The 27,370-nt window shown below is 44.7% G+C and overlaps 1 protein-coding gene across 5 annotated transcripts in view; it reads right to left on the bottom strand.

The window, feature by feature from the left end:
• LOC118372688 (rab GTPase-activating protein 1-like) overlaps positions 1-27,370 on the bottom strand; it is a 172,799-nt gene that overhangs the window by 45,686 nt on the left and 99,743 nt on the right. For all 5 annotated transcript variants that reach the window (XM_052458420.1, XM_052458419.1, XM_052458421.1 and 2 more), the window contains 3 exons: positions 17,375-17,488; positions 5,248-5,322; positions 4,756-4,881 (listed from right to left, as the gene is read on the bottom strand). In XM_052458420.1, the coding sequence (XP_052314380.1) occupies positions 4,756-4,881; positions 5,248-5,322; positions 17,375-17,488 (315 nt within the window). The remainder of the gene's footprint in view (positions 1-4,755; positions 4,882-5,247; positions 5,323-17,374; positions 17,489-27,370) is intronic.

The following is a 27,370-nucleotide window of genomic DNA, read 5'->3' as shown; positions in this document are numbered from 1 at the left end:
GCCAGTTCTTTTCAGCCAATATCTTTAATATACGGCAGGCGAACAAGGTCCCTACCTTCTCCCTTTTCCACTTGCCTCCTCCATTTTTGTGGTAGTGTAGTTTGGAAAGAGCAGATGTTCCCATATATGTTCGATAACTGCATATGTGACATAACTCCTCCGTTTCTATTCATAATATCATTCATAAATATAGATTTTTTTTAAATAAGAAAATCCATAAAGAATGTTTTTTTTTTAAATGAATAAGTATATTTGAGTTTAACCATAACATTTGTTGTAATATTGGTTCTATATTTTCTGAAGGATAAAACTGAAATTGTAACCAGCTTAGTATGGCTTGTTAAGAAAGGGTGATACTTTAAACAACACTTCATTTTCAATTAGTCAGAATGAGAAGTTGTAATCTGCATAAAGGTAAAAAGACCATTTTGAACAACGGATGAGCCTTTCTTAATGATCTACTGGAGAACCATTTTGGGTTTAAGTATAACTTATGTATGAGTGAAGCTTTTAGTGAGAGGTTTAAAGCTTTAATATTTAATCATTTTAGCCCCCCAAACTCATATTCATGATATAAATAGGCACGTTTAATTTTGTCTGGCTCAGCATTCCAAATAAAATGAAATATTTTTTGCTCACATGATTTAAAAACCTGGAGTAGGCAGATTGTTACTCCGAACACACAAACATACTATTACTCCAACACACACACAAACTATTACTCCAACACACACACAGACTGTTACTCCAACACACACACATACTGTTACTCCAACACACACACAGACTATTACTCCAACACACACAGACTGTTACTCCAACACACACACAGACTGTTACTCCAACACACACACAGACTGTTACTCCAACACACACACAGACTGTTACTCCAACACACACACAGACTGTTACTCCAACACACACAAATACTGTTACTCCAACACACACACAAACTATTACTCCAACACACACACATACTGTTACTCCATCACACACAGATTGTTACTCCAACACACACACAGACTGTTACTCCAACACACACACAGACTGTTACTCCAACACACACACATACTGTTACTCCAACACACACACATACTGTTACTCCAACACACACACAGACTGTTACTCCAACACACACACAGACTGTTACTCCAACACACACACAGACTGTTACTCCAACACACACACATACTGTTACTCCAACACACACACAGACTGTTACTCCAACACACACACATACTGTTACTCCAACACACACACATACTGTTACTCCAACACACACACAGACTGTTACTCCAACACACACACAGACTGTTACTCCAACACACACACATACTGTTACTCCAACACACACACAGACTGTTACTCCAACACACACACAGACTGTTACTCCATCACACACAGATTGTTACTCCAACACACACACATACTGTTACTCCAACACACACACAAACTATTACTCCAACACACACACAGACTGTTACTCCATCACACACAGATTGTTACTCCAACACACACACACAGACTGTTACTCCATCACACACACAAACTATTACTCCATCACACACAGACTGTTACTCCAACACACACACAGACTGTTACTCCAACACACACACACACAGACTGTTACTCCAACACACACACACACACAGACTGTTACTCCAACACACACACAGACTGTTACTCCAACACATACACAGACTGTTACACCAACACACACACAGACTGTTACTCCAACACACACACACAGACTGTTACTCCATCACACACACACAGACTGTTACTCCATCACACACAGACTGTTACTCCATCACACACAGACTGTTACTCCAACACACACACAGACTGTTACTCCAACACACACACACACAGACTGTTACTCCAACACACACACAGACTGTTACTCCAACACACACACAGACTGTTACTCCAACACACACACAGACTGTTACTCCATCACACACACAGACTGTTGCTCCATCACACACAGACTGTTACTCCAACACACACAGATTGTTACTCCATCACACACAAACTGTTACTCCAACACACACACAGACTGTTACTCCATCACACACAAACTATTACTCCAACACACACACAGACTGTTACTCCAACACACACACAGACTGTTACTCCAACACACACACAGACTGTTACTCCATCACACACAGATTGTTACTCCAACACACACACAGACTGTTACTCCATCACACACACAAACTATTACTCCAACACACACACAGCCTGTTACTCCATCACACACAGACTGTTACTCCAACACACACACAGACTGTTACTCCAACACACACACAGACTGTTACTCCAACACACACACACACACAGACTGTTACTCCAACACACACACAGACTGTTACTCCAACACACACACAGACTGTTACACCAACACACACACAGACTGTTACTCCAACACACACACAGACTGTTACTCCATCACACACAGATTGTTACTCCAACACACACACAGACTGTTACTCCATCACACACACAAACTATTACTCCAACACACACACAGCCTGTTACTCCATCACACACAGACTGTTACTCCAACACACACACAGACTGTTACTCCAACACACACACACACAGACTGTTACTCCAACACACACACACACAGACTGTTACTCCAACACACACACACACACAGACTGTTACTCCAACACACACACAGACTGTTACTCCAACACATACACAGACTGTTACACCAACACACACACAGACTGTTACTCCAACACACACACACAGACTGTTACTCCATCACACACACACAGACTGTTACTCCATCACACACAGACTGTTACTCCATCACACACAGACTGTTACTCCAACACACACACAGACTGTTACTCCAACACACACACACAGACTGTTACTCCAACACACACACAGACTGTTACTCCAACACACACACAGACTGTTACTCCATCACACACACAGACTGTTGCTCCATCACACACACAGACTGTTACTCCATCACACACACAGACTGTTGCTCCATCACACACAGACTGTTACTCCAACACACACAGATTGTTACTCCATCACACACAAACTGTTACTCCAACACACACACAGACTGTTACTCCATCACACACAAACTATTACTCCAACACACACACAGACTGTTACTCCAACACACACACAGACTGTTACTCCAACACATACACAGACTGTTACTCCAACACACACAGACTGTTACTCCAACACACACACATACTGTTACTCCAACACACACACAAACTATTACTCCAACACACACACATACTGTTACTCCATCACACACAGACTGTTACTCCAACACACACACATACTGTTACTCCAACACACACACATACTGTTACTCCAACACACACACAGACTATTACTCCAACACACACACAGACTGTTACTCCAACACACACACAGACTGTTACTCCAACACACACACAGACTGTTACTCCAACACACACACAGACTGTTACTCCAACACACACACAGACTGTTACTCCAACACACACACATACTGTTACTCCAACACACACACAGACTGTTACTCCAACACACACACAGACTGTTACTCCAACACACACACAGACTGTTACTCCATCACACACAGACTGTTACTCCAACACACACAGACTGTTACTCCAACACACACACAGACTGTTACTCCAACACACACACATACTGTTACTCCAACACACACACAGACTGTTACTCCAACACACACACAGACTGTTACTCCAACACATACACAGACTGTTACTCCATCACACACAGACTGTTACTCCATCACACACAGACTGTTACTCCAACACACACACACACAGACTGTTACTCCAACACACACACACAGACTGTTACTCCAACACACACACAGACTGTTACTCCAACACACACACAGACTGTTACTCCATCACACACACAGACTGTTACTCCATCACACACAGACTGTTACTCCAACACACACAGATTGTTACTCCATCACACACAAACTGTTACTCCAACACACACACAGACTGTTACTCCATCACACACAAACTGTTACTCCAACACACACACAGACTGTTACTCCATCACACACACAGACTGTTACTCCATCACACACACAGACTGTTACTCCATCACACACACAGACTGTTACTCCATCACACACAGACTGTTACTCCATCACACACACAGACTGTTACTCCAACACACACACAAACTATTACTCCAACACACACACAGACTGTTACTCCATCACACACAGACTGTTACTCCAACACACACACACACACAGACTGTTACTCCAACACACACACACACACACACACACACACACACACACACACACACACACACACACACACACACACACACACACACACACACACACACACACACACACAGACTGTTACTCCATCACACACAGACTGTTACTCCAACACATACAAACAGTCAAATGCTCACACACATAATATGCACATACATTTATACTGACATACAATCATCATATACTGTACACTGCTGCTACTCTGTTTATCATATATCCTGATGCCTAGTCCCCTTACCCCTATACATATCTACCTCCATCACTCCAGGATCATTGTAGATATGGCACTGAAGCTGACTGATCCTGTATATAGTATTCTTACTTACATTATCATGTTCTTATTGTTAGAACTTATGTTTATGTTCTACCTTGTTATTTGTAGTATTCATGTGTTATTGATTACTGCATTGTAGGGGTTATAGATGGTAAAGGCATTTCACCTGCATGAGTCTCTCCAGCTGGAAGAACTTGCAGTGTAGATCCTCAAAGTTCTGCTTGAAGAGGTCCCTGAGTCCGTAGTCAAACATGATCTTGACCAGAACACTGAAGGCCTGTTCCTCAGGCATCTACATACAGGGCAGAGAGAGAGACACAGAGAAACAGACACAGAGAGAGAGAGAGAGAGAGAGAGAGATGACAGTATATCAGTTCAGTTCTGTCCACCAGGTGTCCGTGTTTCCTTCAGAGAGCTCTGGCACTGTGGTGTCTGAGAGGAAGAGAAAGATCTTCTCTGAAACTCTTTCAGCTTAGACCACTCCATCACAGCCCTGAGCATGTGAAGACAGAAAGAGAAGTGAGAACATGTGTGAGAGACATGGAGAGAGACACAGACAGAGAAACATGGAGAGAGACAGAAATGCAGAGAGAGACACAGAGAGAGACAGACAGAGCATGTCTACATCATCTCTCAGCGTTGGTCATCCGTAACTCACGTGCAGCAGCAGCACAGCGGCCAGGAAAGACTGTCCCTGGCAGTAACCAATCTCCTCATCATACACTGAGTAGGCCTGGAGAGAAGAGGAGAGAGAGACTCAATGTTAGAGACAGAAAGAGAGAGGAGATGTTAGAGACAGAAATTAACCAATCTCCTCATCATACACTGAGTAGGCCTGGAGAGAAGAGGAGAGAGAGAGCAGATGTTCGAGACAGAAAGAGAGAGAGCAGATGTTCGAGACAGAAAGAGAGAGAGCAGATGTTCGAGACAGAAAGAGAGAGAGCAGATGTTAGAGACAGAAAGAGAGAGAGCAGATGTTAGAGACAGAAAGAGAGAGAGCAGATGTTAGAGACAGAAAGAGAGAGAGCAGATGTTAGAGACAGAAAGAGAGAGAGCAGATGTTAGTGACAGAAAGAGAGAGAGCAGATGTTAGTGACAGAAAGAGAGAGAGCAGATGTTAGAGACAGAAAGAGAGAGAGCAGATGTTAGAGACAGAAAGAGAGAGAGCAGATGTTAGAGACAGAAAGAGAGAGAGCAGATGTTAGAGACAGAAAGAGAGAGAGCAGATGTTAGTGACAGAAAGAGAGAGAGCAGATGTTAGTGACAGAAAGAGAGAGAGCAGATGTTAGTGACAGAAAGAGAGAGAGCAGATGTTAGTGACAGAAAGAGAGAGTGCAGATGTTAGAGACAGAAAGAGAGAGTGCAGATGTTAGAGACAGAAAGAGAGAGTGCAGATGTTAGAGACAGAAAGAGAGCAGATGTTAGAGACAGAAAGAGAGAGAGCAGATGTTAGAGACAGAAAGAGAGAGTGCAGATGTTAGAGACAGAAAGAGAGAGAGCAGATGTTAGAGACAGAAAGAGAGCAGATGTTAGAGACAGAAAGAGAGAGAGCAGATGTTAGTGACAGAAAGAGAGAGAGCAGATGTTAGAGACAGAAAGAGAGCAGATGTTAGAGACAGAAAGAGAGAGAGCAGATGTTAGAGACAGAAAGAGAGCAGATGTTAGAGACAGAAAGAGAGAGAGCAGATGTTAGAGACAGAAAGAGAGCAGATGTTAGTGACAGAAAGAGAGAGAGCAGATGTTAGAGACAGAAAGAGAGAGAGCAGATGTTAGAGACAGAAAGAGAGCAGATGTGAGAGACAGAAAGAGAGAGCAGATGTTAGTGACAGAAAGAGAGAGAGCAGATGTGAGAGACAGAAAGAGAGAGAGCAGATGTTAGAGACAGAAAGAGAGCAGATGTTAGAGACAGAAAAAGAGAGAGAGCAGATGTTAGAGACAGAAAGAGAGAGAGCAGATGTTAGAGACAGAAAGAGAGAGCAGATGTGAGAGACAGAAAGAGAGAGCAGATGTTAGTGACAGAAAGAGAGAGAGCAGATGTTAGTGACAGAAAGAGAGAGAGCAGATGTTAGTGACAGAAAGAGAGAGTGCAGATGTTAGAGACAGAAAGAGAGAGAGCAGATGTTAGAGACAGAAAGAGAGAGAGCAGATGTTAGAGACAGAAAGAGAGAGAGCAGATGTTAGAGACAGAAAGAGAGAGAGCAGATGTTAGAGACAGAAAGAGAGAGAGCAGATGTTAGTGACAGAAAGAGAGAGAGCAGATGTTAGTGACAGAAAGAGAGAGAGCAGATGTTAGTGACAGAAAGAGAGAGTGCAGATGTTAGAGACAGAAAGAGAGAGTGCAGATGTTAGACAGAAAGAGAGAGTGCAGATGTTAGAGACAGAAAGAGAGAGTGCAGATGTTAGAGACAGAAAGAGAGAGTGCAGATGTTAGAGACAGAAAGAGAGAGTGCAGATGTTAGAGACAGAAAGAGAGCAGATGTTAGAGACAGAAAGAGAGAGAGCAGATGTTAGAGACAGAAAGAGAGAGAGCAGATGTTAGAGACAGAAAGAGAGAGTGCAGATGTTAGAGACAGAAAGAGAGCAGATGTTAGAGACAGAAAGAGAGAGAGCAGATGTTAGAGACAGAAAGAGAGAGTGCAGATGTTAGAGACAGAAAGAGAGAGAGCAGATGTTAGAGACAGAAAGAGAGCAGATGTTAGAGACAGAAAGAGAGAGAGCAGATGTTAGTGACAGAAAGAGAGAGAGCAGATGTTAGTGACAGAAAGAGAGAGAGCAGATGTTAGAGACAGAAAGAGAGCAGATGTTAGAGACAGAAAGAGAGAGAGCAGATGTTAGTGACAGAAAGAGAGCAGATGTTAGTGACAGAAAGAGAGAGAGCAGATGTTAGAGACAGAAAGAGAGCAGATGTGAGAGACAGAAAGAGAGAGCAGATGTTAGTGACAGAAAGAGAGAGAGCAGATGTGAGAGACAGAAAGAGAGAGAGCAGATGTTAGAGACAGAAAGAGAGCAGATGTTAGAGACAGAAAAAGAGAGAGAGCAGATGTTAGAGACAGAAAGAGAGAGAGCAGATGTTAGAGACAGAAAGAGAGAGCAGATGTGAGAGACAGAAAGAGAGAGCAGATGTTAGTGACAGAAAGAGAGAGAGCAGATGTTAGAGACAGAAAGAGAGAGAGCAGATGTTAGAGACAGAAAGAGAGCAGATGTGAGAGACAGAAAGAGAGAGCAGATGTTAGTGACAGAAAGAGAGAGAGCAGATGTGAGAGACAGAAAGAGAGAGAGCAGATGTTAGAGACAGAAAGAGAGCAGATGTTAGAGACAGAAAAAGAGAGAGAGCAGATGTTAGAGACAGAAAGAGAGAGAGCAGATGTTAGAGACAGAAAGAGAGAGCAGATGTGAGAGACAGAAAGAGAGAGCAGATGTTAGAGACAGAAAGAGAGAGCAGATGTGAGAGACAGAAAGAGAGAGCAGATGTTAGTGACAGAAAGAGAGAGAGCAGATGTTAGAGACAGAAAGAGAGAGAGCAGATGTTAGAGACAGAAAGAGAGCAGATGTGAGAGACAGAAAGAGAGAGCAGATGTTAGTGACAGAAAGAGAGAGAGCAGATGTGAGAGACAGAAAGAGAGAGAGCAGATGTTAGAGACAGAAAGAGAGCAGATGTTAGAGACAGAAAAAGAGAGAGAGCAGATGTTAGAGACAGAAAGAGAGAGAGCAGATGTTAGAGACAGAAAGAGAGAGAGCAGATGTTAGAGACAGAAAGAGAGAGAGCAGATGTTAGAGACAGAAAGAGAGAGAGCAGATGTTAGAGACAGAAAGAGAGAGAGCAGATGTTAGAGACAGAAAGAGAGAGAGCAGATGTTAGTGACAGAAAGAGAGAGAGAGCAGATGTTAGAGACAGAAAGAGAGAGTGCAGATGTTAGAGACAGAAAGAGAGAGAGTAGATGTTAGTGACAGAAAGTACTCTCTCCCCATTAACAGTTCAGGGAGTTCATTGATATGGATCACTCCCTTTCACTCACACACACACACACACACACACACACACACACACACACACACACACACACACACACACACACACACACACACACACACACACACACACACACACACACACACACACACACACACACACACACACACACACACACACACACACACACACACACAGAGAGAGAGATGAGAGAGACAGTTGATGAATTATTGAGAAGTACCTGGGGTTATTGTTTGAAAAGGATAAATGATTCATGACGTCAGAGGAATATATGGGGCAGCAGGTAGTGTTTAGAGCGTTGGACTAGTAAAGAAAGGTTGAAAGATCGCTGACAAGTTAAAAATCTGTTGTTCTGCCCCTGAACAAGGCAGTTAACCCACTGTTCCTAGACCAGTTAACCCACTGTTCCTAGACCAGTTAACCCACTGTTCCTAGACCAGTTAACCCACTGTTCCTAGGCCGTCAATGAAAATAAGAGTTTGTTCTTAACGGACTTGCCTAGTTAAATAAAGGTCAAACAAAAAAACAATAACTTAGATCGCCACAAACCTTTCTCCCAGTCACAGGGAATCGAGAGTGAAACCAGTCAACTACACCAAAGCACTGCTGCTTGCTCAGTCCTCCTTGATGGATAGAGACCGCCCGGCCAGTAGACTCAAACACAAACATTGCCTCAGTTTAATCATTATGGGAACTGGGCCTCAGTTTATCATGTTTGGAAGTGTGGTGTTAGCCCATTGACCCAACTGCCTAATTAGTATCTGAGCCAAAATTCAACTTCTCTGTCGACTCAACGGTGAAGTGCTCACTACTCAGCCGAGTGTTGCTGTAATATGTGCCATGTAAAAAAGCTAACGTTTAAATTCCTTGCTCAGAACATGAGAACATATGAAAGCTGGTGCTTCCTTTTAACATGAGTCTTCAATATTCCCAGGTAGGAAGTTTTAGGTTATAGTTATTATAGGACTATTTTTCTCTATACCATTTGTATTTCATATACCTTTGACTATTGGATGTTCTCATAGGCACTTTAGTATTGCCAGCCTAATCTGGGGAGTTGATAAGTCATAAACAGCGCTGTGAGTCAAGCATCGCTAAGAGTTGCTGGAAAACGCAGTAAAGTTTGAATGGATGCTTACGAGCCTGCTGCTGCCTACCACCGCTCAGTCAGACTGCTCTAACAAATATCAAATCATAGACTTAATTATAATATAATAAACACACAGAAATACGAGTTAAATTGGATGTAGTCTATCACAGTGCCATCCGTTCTCACCAAAGCCCCATATACCACCCACCACTGAGACCTGTACGCTCTCGTTGGCTGGCCCTCACTTCATATTCTTCGCCAAACCCACTGGCTCCAGGTCATCTATAAGTCTTTGCTAGGTAAAGCCCCACCTTATCTCAGCTCACTGGTCATCATAGCAGCACCCACCCGTAGCACGTGCTCCAGCAGGTATATTTCACTGGTCACCCCCAAAGCCAATTTCCTTCCAGTTCTCTGCTGCCAATGATAGGGACGATATCTCCCTCACTAACTTTATGCATCAGCTGTCAGAGCAGCTCACAGATCACTGCACCTGTACATAGCCCATCTGTAAATAGCCCATCCAACCACCTCATCCCCATATTGTTATTTATTTTTTGTTACTTTGCACTCCAGTATCTCTACTTGCACATTCATCTTCTGCACATCTATCAGTCCAGTGTTTAATTCCTAAATTGTAATTATTTCGCCACTACGGCCTATTTATTGCCTTACCTCCCTAATTTTACTACATCAAATCATATTTTATTTGTCACATACACATGGTTAGCAGATGTTAATGCGAGTGTAGCGAAATGCTTGTGCTTCTAGTTCCGACAATGCAGTAATAACCAACAACAACAACAATAATCTAACTAACAATTCTTAAACTACTGTCTTATACACAGTGTAAGGGGATAAAGAATATGTACATAAGGATATATGAATGAGTGATGGTACAGAGCAGCATAGGCAAGATACAGTAGATGGTATCGAGTACAGTATATACATATAACATGAGTATGTAAACAAAGTGGCATAGTTAAAATGGCTAGTGAAACACGTATTACATAAGGATGCAGTCGATGATATAGAGTACAGTATATACGTATGCATATGAGATGAATAATGTATGGTAAGTAACATTATTTAAGGTAGCATTGTTTAAAGTGGCTATTTACATCATTCCCATCCATTCCCAGTATTAAAGTGGCTGGAGTTGAGTCAGTGTCAGTGTGTTGGCAGCGGCCACTCAATGTTAGTGGTGGCTGTTTAACAGTCTGATGGCCTTGAGATAGAAGCTGTTTTTCAGTCTCTCGGTCCCAGCTTTGATGCACCTGTACTGACCTCACCTTCTGGATGATAGCGGGGTGAACAGGCAGTGGCTCGGGTTTTTGATGTCCTTGATGATCTTCATGGCCTTCCTGTAACATCGGGTGGTGTAGGTGTCCTGGAGGGCAGGTAGTTTGCCCCCGGTGATGCGTTGTGCAGACCTCACTACCCTCTGGAGAGCCTTACGGTTGAGGGCGGAGCAGTTGCCGTACCAGGCGGTGATACAGCCCGCCAGGATGCTCTCGATTGTGCATCTGTAGAAGTTTGTGAGTGCTTTTGGTGACAAGACGAATTTCTTCAGCCTCCTGAGGTTGACAGCATCTTCACGATGCTGTCTGTGTGAGTGGACCAATTCAGTTTGTCTGTGATGTGTATGCCGAGGAACTTAAAACGTGCTAACCTCTCCACTACTGTTCCATCGATGTGGATAGGGGGGTGTTCCCTCTGCTGTTTCCTGAAGTCCACAATCATCTCCTTAGTTTCGTTGACGTTGAGTGTGAGGTTATTTTCCTGACACCACACTCCAAAGGCCCTCACCTCCTCCCTGTAGGCCGTCTCGTCGTTGTTGGTAATCAAGCCTACCACTGTTGTGTCGTCCGCAAACTTGATGATTGAGTTGGAGGCGTGCGTGGCCACGCAGTCGTGGGTGAACAGGGGGTACAGGAGAGGGCTCAGAACGCACCCTTGTGGGGCCCCAGTGTTGAGGATCAGAGGGGAGGAGATGTTGTTACCTACCCTCACCACCTGGGGGCGGCCCGTCAGGAAGTCCAGTACCCAGTTGCACAGGGCGGGGTCGAGACCCAGAGTCCGTAATTTGCTTTCTAATAATCATAATCTTTTCCTCAAAGAAGTTCATGAATTTATCACTGCTAAAGTGAAAGTCATCCTCTCTTGGGGAATGCTGCTTTTTAGTTAGCTTTGCGACAGTATCAAAAAGGAATTTTGGATTGTTCTTATTTTCCTCAATTAAGTTAGAAAAATAGGATGATCGAGCAGCAGTAAGGGCTTTTCGGTACTGCACGGTACCGTCTTTCCAAGCTAGTCGGAAGACTTCCAGTTTGGTGTGGCGCCATTTCGGTTCCAATTTTCTGGAAGCCTGCTTCAGAGCTCGGGTATTTTCTGTGTACCAGGGAGCTAGTTTCTTATGAGAAATGTTTTTAGTTTTGAGGGGTGCAACTGCATCTAGGGTATTGCGCAAGGTTAAATAGAGATCCTCAGTTAGGTGGTTAACTGATTTTTGTCCTCTGGCGTCCTTGGGTAGGCAGAGGGAGTCTGGAAGGGCATCAAGGAATCTTTGTGTTGTCTGTGAATTTATAGCACGACTTTTGATGGTCCTTGGTTGGGGTCTGAGCAGATTATTTGTTGCAATTGCAAACGTAATAAAATGGTGGTCCGATAGTCCAGGATTATGAGGAAAAACATTAAGATCGACAACATTTATTCCATGGGACAAAACTAGGTCCAGCGTATGACTGTGACAGTGAGTGGGTCCAGAGACATGTTGGACAAAACCCACTGAGTCGATGATGGCTCCGAAAGCCTTTTGGAGTGGGTCTGTGGACTTTTCCATGTGAATATTAAAGTCACCAAAGATTAGAATATTATCTGCTATGACTACAAGGTCCGATAGGAATTCAGGGAACTCAGTGAGAAACGCTGTATATGGCCCAGGAGGCCTGTAAACAGTAGCTATAAAAAGTGATTGAGTCGGCTGCATAGATTTCATGACTAGAAGCTCAAAAGACGAAAACGTCATTTTTTTTTTTGTAAATTGAAATTTGCTATCGTAAATGTTAGCAACACCTCCGCCTTTGGGGGATGCACGGGGGATATGGTCACTAGTGTAGCCAGGAGGTGAGGCCTCATTTAAAACAGTAAATTCATCAGGCTTAAGCCATGTTTCAGTCAGGCCAATCACATCAAGATTATGATCAGTGATTAGTTCATTGACTATAATTGCCTTTGAAGTAAGGTATCTAACATTAAGTAGCCCTATTTTGAGATGTGAGGTATCATGATCTCTTTCAGTAATGACAGGAATGGAGGTGGTCTTTATCCTAGTGAGATTGCTAAGGCGAACACCGCCATGTTTAGTTTTGCCCAACCTAGGTCGAGGCACAGACACGGTCTCAATGGTGATAGCTGAGCTGACTACACTGACTGTGCTAGTGGCAGACTCCACTATGCTGGCAGGCTGGCTAACAGCCTGCTGCCTGGCCTGCACCCTATTTCATTGTGGAGCTAGAGGAGTTAGAGCCCGGTCTATGTTGGTAGATAAGATGAGAGCACCCCTCCAGCTAGGATGGAGTCCGTCACTCCTCAGCAGGTCAGGCTTGGTCCTGTTTGTGGGCGAGTCCCAGAAAGAGGGCCAGTTATCTACAAATTCTATCTTTTGGGAGGGGCAGAAAACAGTTTTCAACCAGCGATTGAGTTGTGAGACTCTGCTGTAGAGCTCATCACTCCCCCTAACTGGGAGGGGGCCAGAGACAATTACGCGATGCCGACACATCTTTCTAGCTGATATGCACGCAGAAGCTATGTTGCGCTTGGTGATCTCTGACTGTTTCATCCTAACATCGTTGGTGCCGACGTGGATAACAATATCTCTATACTCGCCATTTTTAGCTTTAGCCAGCACCATCTTCAGATTAGCCTTAACGTCGGTAGCCCTGCCCCCTGGTAAACAGTGTATGATCGCTGGATGATTCGTTTTAAGTCTAATACTGCGGGTAATGGAGTCGCCAATGACTAGAGTTTTCAATTTGTCAGAGCTAATGGTGGGAAGCTTCGGCGTCTCAGACCCCGTAACGGGAGGAGTAGAGACCAGAGAAGACTCGGCCTCTGACTCCGACCCGCTGCTTAATGGGGAAAACCGGTTGAAAGTTTCTGTCGGCTGAATGAGCGACACCGGTTGAGCTTTCCTACAGCATTTCCTTCCAGAAACCGTGAGAAAGTTGTCCGGCTGCGGGGACTGTGCCAGGGGATTTATACTACTATCTGTACTTACTGGTGGCACAGACGCTGTTTCATCCTTTCCTACACTGAAATTACCCTTGCCTAACGATTGCGTCTGAAGCTGGGCTTGTAGCACAGCTATCCTCGCCGTAAGGCGAGTACAGCGACTACAATTAGAAGGCATCATGTTAATGTTACTACTTAGCTTCGGCTGTTGGAGTTCCTGACGAATCGTGTCCAGAAATCGTCCGGAGTGAAAAAGTTGAGGAAAAAATAAATAAATATATGAACGGTAATTAAAAAGTGAAAACCGTAAAGTTGTCCGGTAGCAAAATAGGTTGGCAACAAAACGCACAGCAACTCGAAAACAAGCCTGCAAGTTGTGACCGGAAATGACGTCAGTGATGTTTATGGTTAGGTACAGTGATGTTTATGGTTAGGTACAGTGATGTTTATGGTTAGGTACAGTGATGTTTATGGTTAGGTACAGTGATGTTTATGGTTAGGTACAGTGATGTTTATGGTTAGGTACAGTGATGTTTATGGTTAGGTACAGTGATGTTTATGGTTAGGTACAGTGATGTTTATGGTTAGGTACAGTGATGTTTATGGTTAGGTACAGTGATGTTTATGGTTAGGTACAGTGATGTTTATGGTTAGGTACAGTGATGTTTATGGTTAGGTACATTGATGTTTATGGTTAGGTACATTGATGTTTATGGTTAGGTACAGTGATGTTTATGGTTAGGTACAGTGATGTTTATGGTTAGGTACAGTGATGTTTATGGTTAGGTACAGTGATGTTTATGGTTAGGTACAGTGATGTTTATGGTTAGGTACAGTGATGTTTATGGTTAGGTACAGTGATGTTTATGGTTAGGTACATTGATGTTTATGGTTAGGTACAGTGATGTTTATGGTTAGGTACAGTGATGTTTATGGTTAGGTACAGTGATGTTTATGGTTAGGTACAGTGATGTTTATGGTTAGGTACAGTGATGTTTATGGTTAGGTACAGTGATGTTTATGGTTAGGTACAGTGATGTTTATGGTTAGGTACAGTGATGTTTATGGTTAGGTACATTGATGTTTATGGTTAGGTACATTGATGTTTATGGTTAGGTACATTGATGTTTATGGTTAGGTACAGTGATGTTTATGGTTAGGTACAGTGATGTTTATGGTTAGGTACAGTGATGTTTATGGTTAGGTACAGTGATGTTTATGGTTAGGTACAGTGATGTTTATGGTTAGGTACAGTGATGTTTATGGTTTATGGTTAGGTACAGTGATGTTTATGGTTAGGTACAGTGATGTTTATGGTTAGGTACAGTGATGTTTATGGTTAGGTACAGTGATGTTTATGGTTAGGTACAGTGATGTTTATGGTTAGGTACATTGGTGTTTATGGTTAGGTACATTGATGTTTATGGTTAGGTACAGTGATGTTTATGGTTAGGTACAGTGATGTTTATGGTTAGGTACAGTGATGTTTATGGTTAGGTACAGTGATGTTTATGGTTAGGTACAGTGATGTTTATGGTTAGGTACAGTGATGTTTATGGTTAGGTACATTGATGTTTATGGTTAGGTACAGTGATGTTTATGGTTAGGTACAGTGATGTTTATGGTTAGGTACAGTGATGTTTATGGTTAGGTACAGTGATGTTTATGGTTAGGTACAGTGATGTTTATGGTTAGGTACAGTGATGTTTATGGTTAGGTACAGTGATGTTTATGGTTAGGTACAGTGATGTTTATGGTTAGGTACAGTGATGTTTATGGTTAGGTACATTGATGTTTATGGTTAGGTACATTGATGTTTATGGTTAGGTACATTGATGTTTATGGTTAGGTACAGTGATGTTTATGGTTAGGTACAGTGATGTTTATGGTTAGGTACAGTGATGTTTATGGTTAGGTACAGTGATGTTTATGGTTAGGTACAGTGATGTTTATGGTTAGGTACATTGATGTTTATGGTTAGGTACATTGATGTTTATGGTTAGGTACATTGGTGTTTATGGTTAGGTACATTGATGTTTATGGTTAGGTACAGTGATGTTTATGGTTAGGTACACATTGGTGTTTATGGTTAGGTACATTGGTGTTTATGGTTAGGTACATTGGTGTTTATGGTTAGGTACATTGATGTTTATGGTTAGGTACAGTGATGTTTATGGTTAGGTACATTGATGTTTATGGTTAGGTACACATTGATGTTTATGGTTAGGTACACATTGATGTTTATGGTTAGGTACATTGATGTTTATGGTTAGGTACACAGTGATGTTTATGGTTAGGTACATTGATGTTTATGGTTAGGTACATTGATGTTTATGGTTAGGTACATTGATGTTTATGGTTAGGTACACAGTGATGTTTATGGTTAGGTACAGTGATGTTTATGGTTAGGTACATTGATGTTTATGGTTAGGTACACAGTGATGTTTATGGTTAGGTACATTGATGTTTATGGTTAGGTACAGTGATGTTTATGGTTAGGTACATTGATGTTTATGGTTAGGTACACATTGATGTTTATGGTTAGGTACACATTGATGTTTATGGTTTGGTACACATTGATGTTTATGGTTTGGTACACATTGGTGCAGCGACAGTGCTTGCGCTTGTTAAATAATCACCCGTTTGGCGAAGTAGGCTGTGATTCGATGATAAATTAACAGGCACCAAATTGATTATTTGCAACGCAGGACTAGCTAGTTAAACTAGTAATATCAACCATGTGTAGTTAACTAGTGATTATGTTACGGTTGATTGTTTTTTATAAGAGAAGTTTAATGCTAGCTAGTGTTGGATTTGACATTTTTAATATTGAGATATTAAATAAATGATAGAGAAGAAGCATAGAATATGAGGAGTGAAAGAGACTGGGTTTTATGTTAGAAGTTAATGGTTCTCTGTAGAAAGACAGGCGGCTTTGGAATGTGTTGGGTGGACGGGAGGAGAGCAACGTGGGGTATGAATACCACCACAGGGGAAGCCATGTCTGTGTCTGAATTACAGCTGTACAGACCCTTTGGGAAGAATTAAACTTTGTTAAAGCTTCTCTAGTGTCCGTGAGTTATTTACTCTGAAAAATAAGAACCTCACACTAGCAACTTACCTTGGCTCCTTGCTGCACTCGCGTAACAGGTGGTCAGCCTGCCACGCAGTCTCCTCGTGGAGTACAATATAATCGGCCATAATCGGCATCCAAAAATGCAGATTACCGACTGTTATGAAAACTTGAAATCGGCCCTAATTAATTGGTCGACCTCTAGACTCAACAGTGAAGTGCTCACTACTAAGCCAAGCGTTGCTGTAACGTAGATCCAGGTTTTGGGCTCCAGTTCTTCTTATTCCAACGAACATTTGAGCGGTTGTGGAGTCCTCTCTCCGAGTAATGTAAAGGTTTTATTATTCCCCAAGGGGGCGGGGGCGTACTACTACTGATACTACATACTACTACTACACCTTGCAGATCTTGTAGAGTGAGTCTTGCCCGTCTCCTCCAGTGTCCTTGAAGTAGTCGTGAGCTGGGAAAGTCCTGTTAATGTCTCTGGTGATGGCACTGTCCTGGGGAGACTCCTGAGAGCCATTGAAAAGAGAACACACAGAGAGGGAGAGAGAGAGAAAGACAAACACAATTAGACCCAACCAAATCATGAGAAAACAAAAAGATAATTACTTGACAATTTGGAAAGAACAAAAAAACTAGAATGCTATTTGGCCCTAAACAGAGAGTACACAGTGGTAGAATACCTGACCACTGTGACTGACCCAAACATAAGGAAAGCTTTGACTATGTAAAGACTCAGTGAGCATAGCCTTGCTATTGAGAAAGGCCGCCGTAGGCAGACATGGCTCTCAAGAGAAGACAGGCTTTGTGCACACTGCCCACAAAATGAGGTGGAAACTGAGCTGCACTTCCTAACCTCCTGCCCAATGTATGACCATATTAGAGATACATATTTCCCCCAGATCACACAGATCCACAAAGAATTCGAAAACAAATCCAATTTTGAAAAACTCCCATATCTACTGGGTGAAATTCCACAGTGTGCCATCACAGCAGCAAGATTTGTGACCTGTTGCCACGAGAAAAGGGCAACCAGTGAAGAACAAACACCATTGTAAATACAACCCATATTTATGCTTATTTATTTTATCTTGTGTCCCATAACTATTTGTACATTGTGTGTATGTATATATATATATATATATATATATATATATATATATATATATATATATATATATATATATAATATGACATTTGTAATGTCTTTACTGTTTTGAAACTTCTGTATGTGTAATGTTTACTGTTCATTTTTGTTGTTTTTCACCTTATATATTCACTTTGTATGTTGTCTACCTCACTTGCTTTGGCAATGTTAACACATGTTTCCCATGCCAATAAAGCCCTTGAACTGAATTGAATTGAGAGAAACAGAGAGAGAGAGAGAGAGAGAGACAGAGACAGAGAGAAACAGAGAGAGAAAGAGAGACAGAGAGCAGAGAGAGAGAGAAAGAGAGACAGAGAGCAGAGAGAGAGAGAAACAGAGAGAGAGAAAGAGGGAGGGGAAGAACACAGAGAGCTGTGGGTTGGCAGCGCACTACATTGCTGCCTACCATAAGTTGAGGGACAGTGTCTGACAGACCAATCAACCTGCACATGTATACTTATTGTTATTGTTGAATGTCTGGTTATTTTTGCTACTGTTGTCCCATTGACAATTTTGATTCTCATTTTGATTTATTTTTATATTGTAAAAATACAAAATAAGCTTTGGCAACATGTACATTGTTACGTCATGCCAATAAAGTGAATTGAATTGAAAGCGACAGAGAGAGAGACAGAGAGAGAGACAGGAAACAGCCAGTGGTCCATATAGTTCATTCCATTGAGATTGGCTGTTCTCCTGGAGTTAGATCGTCCCCAATGAACCACTGCTACTGTACATGAAGTTCAGTTAAAACCTGAGGAATCCAACAGGCTGACGAGTGCGAAAGCAAACAGTATAAATTCACCCAAACCAGTCAACACCGTTCCTCTCTGGCTCCACCAGGGGCCAGTGTACTATTGTAAATCCCTCTCCCCAGAACTACTGAGACAGTGAGTCAGATCATTGGTGCCCAAGAGCATGTCCCTCCCAGTCAGTCAGTCAGAGCATGTCCCTCCCAGTCAGTCAGTCAGTCAGAGCATGTCCCTCCCAGTCAGCCAGTCAGAGCATGTCCCTCCCAGTCAGCTAGTCAGAGCATGTCCCTCCCAGTCAGTCAATCAGAGCATGTCCCTCCCAGTCAGTCAGTCAGAGCATGTCCCACCCAGTCAGATCATGTCCCTCCCAGTCAGTCAGATCATGTCCCTCCCAGTCTGATCATGTCCCTCCCAGTCAGTCAGATCATGTCCCTCCCAGTCAGTCAGTCAGTCAGTCAGTCAGTCAGTCAGTCAGTCAGTCAGTCAGTCAGTCAGTCAGTCAGTCAGTCAGATCATGTCCCTCCCAGTCAGTCAGTCAGATCATGTCCCTCCCAGTCAGATCATGTCCCTCCCAGTCAGCCAGTCAGATCATGTCCCTCCCAGTCAGCCAGTCAGATCATGTCCCTCCCAGTCAGCCAGTCAGATCATGTCCCTCCCAGTCAGCCAGTCAGATCATGTCCCTCCCAGTCAGTCAGTCAGTCAGTCAGAGCATGTCCCTCCCAGTCAGTCAGATCATGTCCCTCCCAGTCAGTCAGTCAGTCAGTCAGAGCATGTCCCTCCCAGTCAGTCAGAGCATGTCTCTCCCAGTCAGTCAGTCAGATCATGTCCCTCCCAGTCAGCCAGTCAGTCAGTCAGAGTATGTCCCTCCCAGTCAGTCAGAGCATGTCTCTCCCAGTCAGCCAGTCAGATCATGTCCCTCCCAGTGTCCCCCTCCCAGTCAGTCAGATCATGTCCCTCCCAGTCAGTCAGTCCCTCAGAGATCATGTCCCTCCCAGTCAGTCAGAGAGCATGTCCCTCCCAGTCAGCCAGTGTCCCTCCCAGTCAGTCAGTCAGTCAGAGTCATGTCCATGTCTCCCAGTCAGTCAGTCAGAGCATGTCCCTCCCAGTCAGCCAGTCAGCAGTCAGAGCATGTCCCTCCCAGCCAGTCAGTCAGAGCATGTCCCTCCCAGTCAGTCAGATCCCTCCCAGTCTGATCATGTCCCTCCCAGTCAGTCAGTCAGATCATGTCCCTCCCAGTCAGTCAGATCATGTCCCTCCCAGTCAGCCAGTCAGTCAGTCAGAGCATGTCCCTCCCAGTCAGTCAGTCAGTCAGTCAGTCAGAGCATGTCCCTCCCAGTCAGTCAGAGCATGTCTCTCCCAGTCAGTCAGTCAGATCATGTCCCTCCCAGTCAGCCAGTCAGTCAGTCAGAGTATGTCCCTCCCAGTCAGTCAGAGCATGTCTCTCCCAGTCAGCCAGTCAGATCATGTCCCTCCCAGTCAGATCATGTCCCTCCCAGTCAGTCAGATCATGTCCCTCCCAGTCTGATCATGTCCCTCCCAGTCAGTCAGATCATGTCCCTCCCAGTCAGTCAGTCAGTCAGAGCATGTCCCTCCCAGTCAGTCAGTCAGATCATGTCCCTCCCAGTCAGCCAGTCAGTCAGTCAGAGTATGTCCCTCCCAGTCAGTCAGAGCATGTCTCTCCCAGTCAGCCAGTCAGATCATGTCCCTCCCAGTCAGATCATGTCCCTCCCAGTCAGTCAGATCATGTCCCTCCCAGTCTGATCATGTCCCTCCCAGTCAGTCAGATCATGTCCCTCCCAGTCAGTCAGTCAGTCAGAGCATGTCCCTCCCAGTCAGTCAGTCAGAGCATGTCCCTCCCAGTCAGCCAGTAAGGGGATGTCTCTCCCAGTCAGCCAGCCAGTCAGAGCATGTCCCTCCCAGCCAGTCAGTCAGAGCATGTCCCTCCCAGTCAGTCAGTCAGAGCATGTCCCTCTCAGTCAGTCAGATCATGTCCTTCCCAGTCAGTCAGTCAGAGCATGTCCCTCTCAGTCAGTCAGCCAGTCAGAGCATGTCCCTCCCAGTCAGCCAGTCAGTCAGAGCATGTCCCTCCCAGCCAGTCAGTCAGAGCATGTCCCTCCCAGTCAGTCAGAGCATGTCCCTCCCAGTCAGTCAGAGCATGTCCCTCCCAGTCAGCCAGTCAATCAGTCAGTCAGCTAGTAAGGGGATGTCTCTCCCAGTCAGCCAGTAAGGGGATGTCTCTCCCAGTCAGCCAGCCAGTCAGTCAGTCAGCCAGACTGTCAGAGCATGTCCCTCCCAGTCTGCCAGACTGTCAGAGCATGTCCCTCCCAGTCTGCCAGACTGTCAGAGCATGTCCCTCCCAGTCAGCCAGACTGTCAGAGCATGTCCCTCCCAGTCAGCCAGACTGTCAGAGCATGTCCCTCCCAGTCAGCCAGACTGTCAGAGCATGTCCCTCCCAGTCAGCCAGACTGTCAGAGCATGTCCCTCCCAGTCAGCCAGACTGTCAGAGCATGTCCCTCCCAGTCAGCCAGACTGTCAGAGCATGTCCCTCCCAGTCAGCCAGACTGTCAGAGCATGTCCCTCCCAGTCAGCCAGACTGTCAGAGCATGTCCCTCCCAGTCAGCCAGACTGTCAGAGCATGTCCCTCCCAGTCAGCCAGACTGTCAGAGCATGTCCCTCCCAGTCAGCCAGACTGTCAGAGCATGTCCCTCCCAGTCAGCCAGACTGTCAGAGCATGTCCCTCCCAGTCAGCCAGACTGTCAGAGCATGTCCCTCCCAGTCAGACAGACTGTCAGAGCATCTCCCTCCCAGTCAGACAGACTGTCAGAGCATGTCCCTCCCAGTCAGCCAGACTGTCAGAGCATCTCCCTCCTAGTCAGCCAGACTGTCAGAGCATGTCCCTCCCAGTCAGCCAGACTGTCAGAGCATCTCCCTCCCAGTCAGCCAGACTGTCAGAGCATGTCCCTCCCAGTCAGACAGACTGTCAGAGCATGTCCCTCCCAGTCAGACAGACTGTCAGAGCATCTCCCTCCCAGTCAGACAGACTGTCAGAGCATGTCCCTCCCAGTCAGCCAGACTGTCAGAGCATCTCCCTCCTAGTCAGCCAGACTGTCAGAGCATGTCCCTCCCAGTCAGCCAGACTGTCAGAGCATGTCCCTCCCAGTCAGCCAGACTGTCAGAGCATCTCCCTCCTAGTCAGCCAGACTGTCAGAGCATGTCCCTCCCAGTCAGCCAGACTGTCAGAGCATCTCCCTCCTAGTCAGCCAGACTGTCAGAGCATCTCCCTCCTAGTCAGCCAGACTGTCAGAGCATCTCCCTCCTAGTCAGCCAGACTGTCAGAGCATGGTACAGAGTGTTCCCCCTGTCTGTTCAGGCTGGATGCAGCCTCTCTGTTTGTTTGTCTGACTCTCTGGGAGAGGAGAGAGGGGGAGACAAGGGGGGATTGGAGAGAGGGAAGGCACCCAGAACGCAGCATATCTGAGATGTGTACACACAACACATCTGACAGGCAGGGGCTGAGGCTGGCTCAGCTGAGAAAGGGGCTGAGACACAGTGTCTTCGACAGCCAGAGAGCAGTGCTGGGCCCAGTGCCAGGGTCTGTCTCCAGCCACATAGATCCAGATGGAGACCCAGGGTTCTCTCCTACAGCTCTGTGTGTGGATGTATCCCTGTTCAGTAACCTCTGGTGCTGGTTGGTGTCTGTACAACACCCCAGGATGACCTGGAGAATGTCCAAAAACAAGCCAGGGCTCTTTGTCTAAAGTAAGACCCATCATTACAGAGTTCATTGACATGAGAGAGAAAGAGGTCTCAGCTTCTGTACAGTGACAAGAGCTTCAAAAACAAAACATTGGCACGGAACCATCCTCATTGGTGCAGAAGAATCAACTTTTCCACACCCCTTGTCCTCGCAGTAGAGGATGAGAAGAGAGGGGGATGACTGGAGAGTTGGAGGGGTCTGTACTGCACTATACTGGAACTGCTACCTCTGCTCTATCAACCAATTATAGGGATTTCTGACGTAACCTAGCCTGTCTCTCTCTCTCTCCATGTCTGTCTGTCCCTCTCTCTCGGTCTGTCTCTCTCTCTCGGTCTGTCTCTCTCTCTCGGTATGTCTCTCTGTCTGTATGTCTCTCCATGTCTCTCTCCATGTCTCCATGTCTCTCTCTCTCGGTCTGTCTCTCTCTCTCGGTCTGTCTCTCTCTCTCGGTCTGTCTCTCTCTCTCGGTCTGTCTCTCTCTCTCGGTCTCCATGTCTCTCTCCATGTCTCCATGTCTCTCTCTCTCGGTCTGTCTCTCTCTCTCGGTCTGTCTCTCTCTCTCGGTATGTCTCTCTCTCTCTCTCGGTATGTCTCTCTGTCTGTATGTCTCTCCATGTCTCTCTCCATGTCTCCATGTCTCTCTCCATGTCTCTCTCCATGTCTCGGTCTGTCTCTCTCTCTCGGTCTGTCTCTCTCTCTCGGTCTGTCTCTCTCTCTCGGTCTGTCTCTCTCTCTCGGTCTGTCTCTCTCTCTCTGTCTGTCTCTCTCTCTCTCTCTCTCTCTCTCTCGGTATGTCTCTCTGTCTGTATGTCTCTCCATGTCTCTCTCCATGTCTCCCTCCATGTCTCTCTCTCTCGGTCTGTCTCTCTCTCTCGGTCTGTCTCTCTCTCTCGGTCTGTCTCTCTCCATGTCTCCATGTCTCTCTCTCTCGGTCTGTCTCTCTCTTTCGGTCTGTCTCTCTCTCTCGGTCTGTCTCTCTCTCTCGGTCTGTCTCTCTCTCTCGGTCTGTCTCTCTCTCTCGGTCTGTCTCTCTCTCTCGGTATGTCTCTCTCTCTCGGTATGTCTCTCCATGTCTCTCTTCATGTCTCCATGTCTCTCTCCATGTCTCGGTCTGTCTCTCTCTCTCGGTCTCTCTCTCTCTCTCGGTCTGTCTGTATGTCTCTCTCCATGTCTCTCTCCATGTCTCTCTCCATGTCTCCATGTCTCTCTCTCTCGGTATGTCTCTCTGTCTGCATGTCTCTCTCTCTGTCTGTCTGCATGTCTCTCTCCATGTCTCCATGTCTCTCTCTCTCTCGGTATGTCTCTCTGTCTGCATGTCTCTCTCCATGTCTCCATGTCTCTCTCTCTCGGTATGTCTCTCTGTCTGTATGTCTCTCTCCATGTCTCTCTCCATGTCTCTCTCCATGTCTCTCTCCATGTCTCTCTCCATGTCTCTCTCCATGTCTCTCTCTGTCAATTGACCAAAACAAACAAAACAAAAACTTCTCAAATGTCACAACTGGCCATCCCGTGGTGTAAAAGCAGAATCAGGGAACGTTAGGTCACTATCACAGCAGGGGCTTATTCTGGCCCAGTTAACCCCCACAGCTGTGGTCCTGTGTGGCTCAGTTGGTAAGAGTGTGGTGCTAGCAACGCTAGGGTCGTGTGGGTTTAATTCCCGCTGGGGTCACATGTAAAAATGTATACACTCTGTACTGTACTACTGTAAGTTTCGTTGGATAAAAGCGTCCGCTGAATGGCATGTTAAGGCTAGTTTAAAAATGCTAATGTAGTGTACAGTACATTCACATGGGACCAAAATGTTGACCCCAGAAGAAGATCTTTGGCTGGAAAGGCACAATAAAACAGCGTGAGCCTTTAACGGTGTGTGGGTATCTTTTCTTTTTACATGGCTATATGACAGAAACCCCAGAGGAACTAACCACATCCAACAATGAGAAACCACTGGTCATTCTGACGGCATCACATGACAACAGGGTCACGTAACCACGGCGCGTGACGTAACCACGGCGCTTGACGTAACCACGGCGCGTGACGTAACCACGGCGCGTGACGTAACCACGGCGCGTGAAGTAACTATTCATCTGGGGACTAGATGTCCCCACAAGAATAGTAAACAAACAAAAATTGGACCAACTGGGGATATTTTGTTGGTCCCCACAAGGTCAAATGCTATTTCTAGGAGGTTTAGGGTTAAGGTTAGAATTAGTGTTAGAATTCCATTAAGGGTTAGGGTGAGGAGCTAGGGTTTAGTTTGAGGGTGAGGAGCTAGGGGTAGGGTTCGTTTTAGGGTTAGGGTTAGGAGCTAGGGTTAGGGTGAGGAGCTAGGGTTTAGTTTGAGGGTTAGGAGCTAGGGTTAGGGTGAGGAGCTAGGGTTAGTTTTAGGGTTAGGAACTAGGGTTAGGGTGAGGAGCTAGGGTTTAGTTTGAGGTTGAGGAGCTAGGGTTAGTTTTAGGGTTAGGAGCTAGGGTTTAGTTTGAGGGTGAGGAGCTAGGGTTAGTTTTAGGGTGAGGAGCTAGGGATAGGTTTAGGGTTAGGAGCTAGGGTTAGTTGTAGGGTTAGGATCTACAGTTAGTTTTAGGGTGAGGAGCTAGGGTTTAGTTTGAGGGTTAGGAGCTCGGGTTAGTTTTAGGTTTAGTTTTAGGGTGAGGAGCTAGGGTTAGTTTGAGGGTTAGGAGCTAGGGTTTAGTTTGAGGGTTAGGAGCTAGGGTTAGTTGTAGGGTTAGTTTTAGGGTGAGGAGCTAGGGTTAGTTTGAGGGTTAGGAGCTAGGGTTAGGTTTAGGGTTAGTTTTAGCGTTAGGAGCTAGGGTTAGTTTTAGTGTTAGGAGCTAAGGTTAGTTTTAGGGTTAGGAGCTAGGGTTATTTTGAGCATTAGGAGCTAGGGTTAGTTTGAGGGTTAGGAGCTAGGGTTTAGTTTGAGGGTTAGGAGCTAGGGTTAGGTTTAGGAGCTAGGGTTAGTTTTAGGGTTAGGAGCTAGGGTTGTTTTAGTGTTAGGAGCTAGGGTTAGTTTTAGGGTTAGGAGCTAGGGTTAGTTTTAGGGTTAGGAGCTAGGGTTAGTTTTAGGAGCTAGGGTTAGTTTTCGGGTTAGGAGCTAGGATTAGGTTAGGTTATTGGCTTAAAGTTAGGGTTAGGTTAATAGGATTTTGAATGGGACTGTTCCCACAAGGTTAATTGTGCAAGACTGTGTGTGTGTGTATATGTGTCAGCTATTACCAACCTCTGTACCCTGTATGGGACCGGTGTCACAGGAGGATTTGACATTTTTAAAACAAGCAAAACCCCAGAACAAAGAGCTGTTTAAAAGCATGCTTATGATGCACTTATCAAGCATTTTATTGCTACCAGTCCCATCGCTGGAGGGTGTATCATTTCTGCTCCCTCAAAGCTTTCTGTTTGAGAACTCAGCCCCTATAATCACATGGGCTGCAAACTTGCCTTAGGGAGCGAGATAGAGACAGATAAAGAGAGAGAGAGACGAGGAAAGAAAGAAAGTAAGGTGGTGCATATTAACCAAGAAATATACAACTATTAAAATGCCCAGTGCAGTCAAAAACATGATTTTCCTGTGTTTTATATATATTTCCACACTATGAGATTGTGATGATACTGTGAAATTGTGAAAATAATCATACCCTTTTAGTGTAAGAGCTGTTTGAAAAGAACACCTGACATTTCAGCCTGTTTTGGTTGGCTAGGAGAGTTCCAAACCTCTCTGCCAATAACAGCAAGTTTTCAGTTCCCCCTCCCCACTCATACCTCTCCCAGAAAAGTCCTAGCTTGAGAAATGGCTCTTTGTTGAGAAGCTATTTTTGTTTATTTTTAACCATTTTAATTGAAAACAAATCACAGTAAGGTACTTAATTATTACCCAGAAATGGTTTGATATTGAAATAAAAACAGCTGCATTTTACCAAGGAATGTACTCAATGGTACTCATAATGGTACTCACACTGCTCACATGAGTAATATTAAACAGTGTGTGTGGTCAGCAGAATAAACTAATTTGAACAATGGCAGTGTCCGAATACCTATACTTATGTTCTAAATAGTAGGCCGTTTGAGTATGCAATAAATCAAGTATACGTTAAATGCCCGGATGTCATACTAATTTTGGCTTTGAAAACAACTGATAATCAGTTGATCAATTAGATATGGCGATGCACTACCGAAATCAATGAATAGCGGAAAACAATACAATATCTTAGTTTTGCGAAAGTAGTTAGAAAATAGAATGTGAATTTTCAAAAATCGAGTATGTTTTAAATGCCAAAATGTTATACTAATTTGAGCTTTTCACCTTGTATAATTTGCAGCACAATTTTAGGAAATTCGCATTGGAAGAGGGGAGCTGCAAGTTTTGACAGCTAGAACTCTTGGAAGATGGCGAATAGAGAAGCTTCTGTGGTGGTGTTAAAATGTTAGTCGTTTTTGTTGTCTTTAAAAGGATCGCGACTGTTTCATCACACAGATTTGAAAACAGATTTGCAGCTTGCTGCCTGCTTTGCTTTTAGCTGGCTAGTAGGAGTAGAAGTTCTAACTGTTCGAACAGTAACGTTAGTTACTTGCTGTTGAGCGACCACTTCATATTTAACTTTAGCCTAATTAGCTAGCTAGCTAGCCAAGGCTTTTGTTCAAACTGTTGCAGGGTCTGATGACAATAGCAGGCATTTAATTCAGTGGCGAACAACTCGTGAACGTAAGGTTTTGAGTAAGTCATATGGCCATAGCTAGCTCT

The sequence above is a fragment of the Oncorhynchus keta genome, chromosome 12, assembly GCF_023373465.1.
Source record: "Oncorhynchus keta strain PuntledgeMale-10-30-2019 chromosome 12, Oket_V2, whole genome shotgun sequence".
NCBI lineage: Eukaryota > Metazoa > Chordata > Actinopteri > Salmoniformes > Salmonidae > Oncorhynchus > Oncorhynchus keta.
The sequence above is the reverse complement of the archived record's forward strand: the minus strand, read 5'-3'. Positions and strand labels throughout refer to the sequence as shown.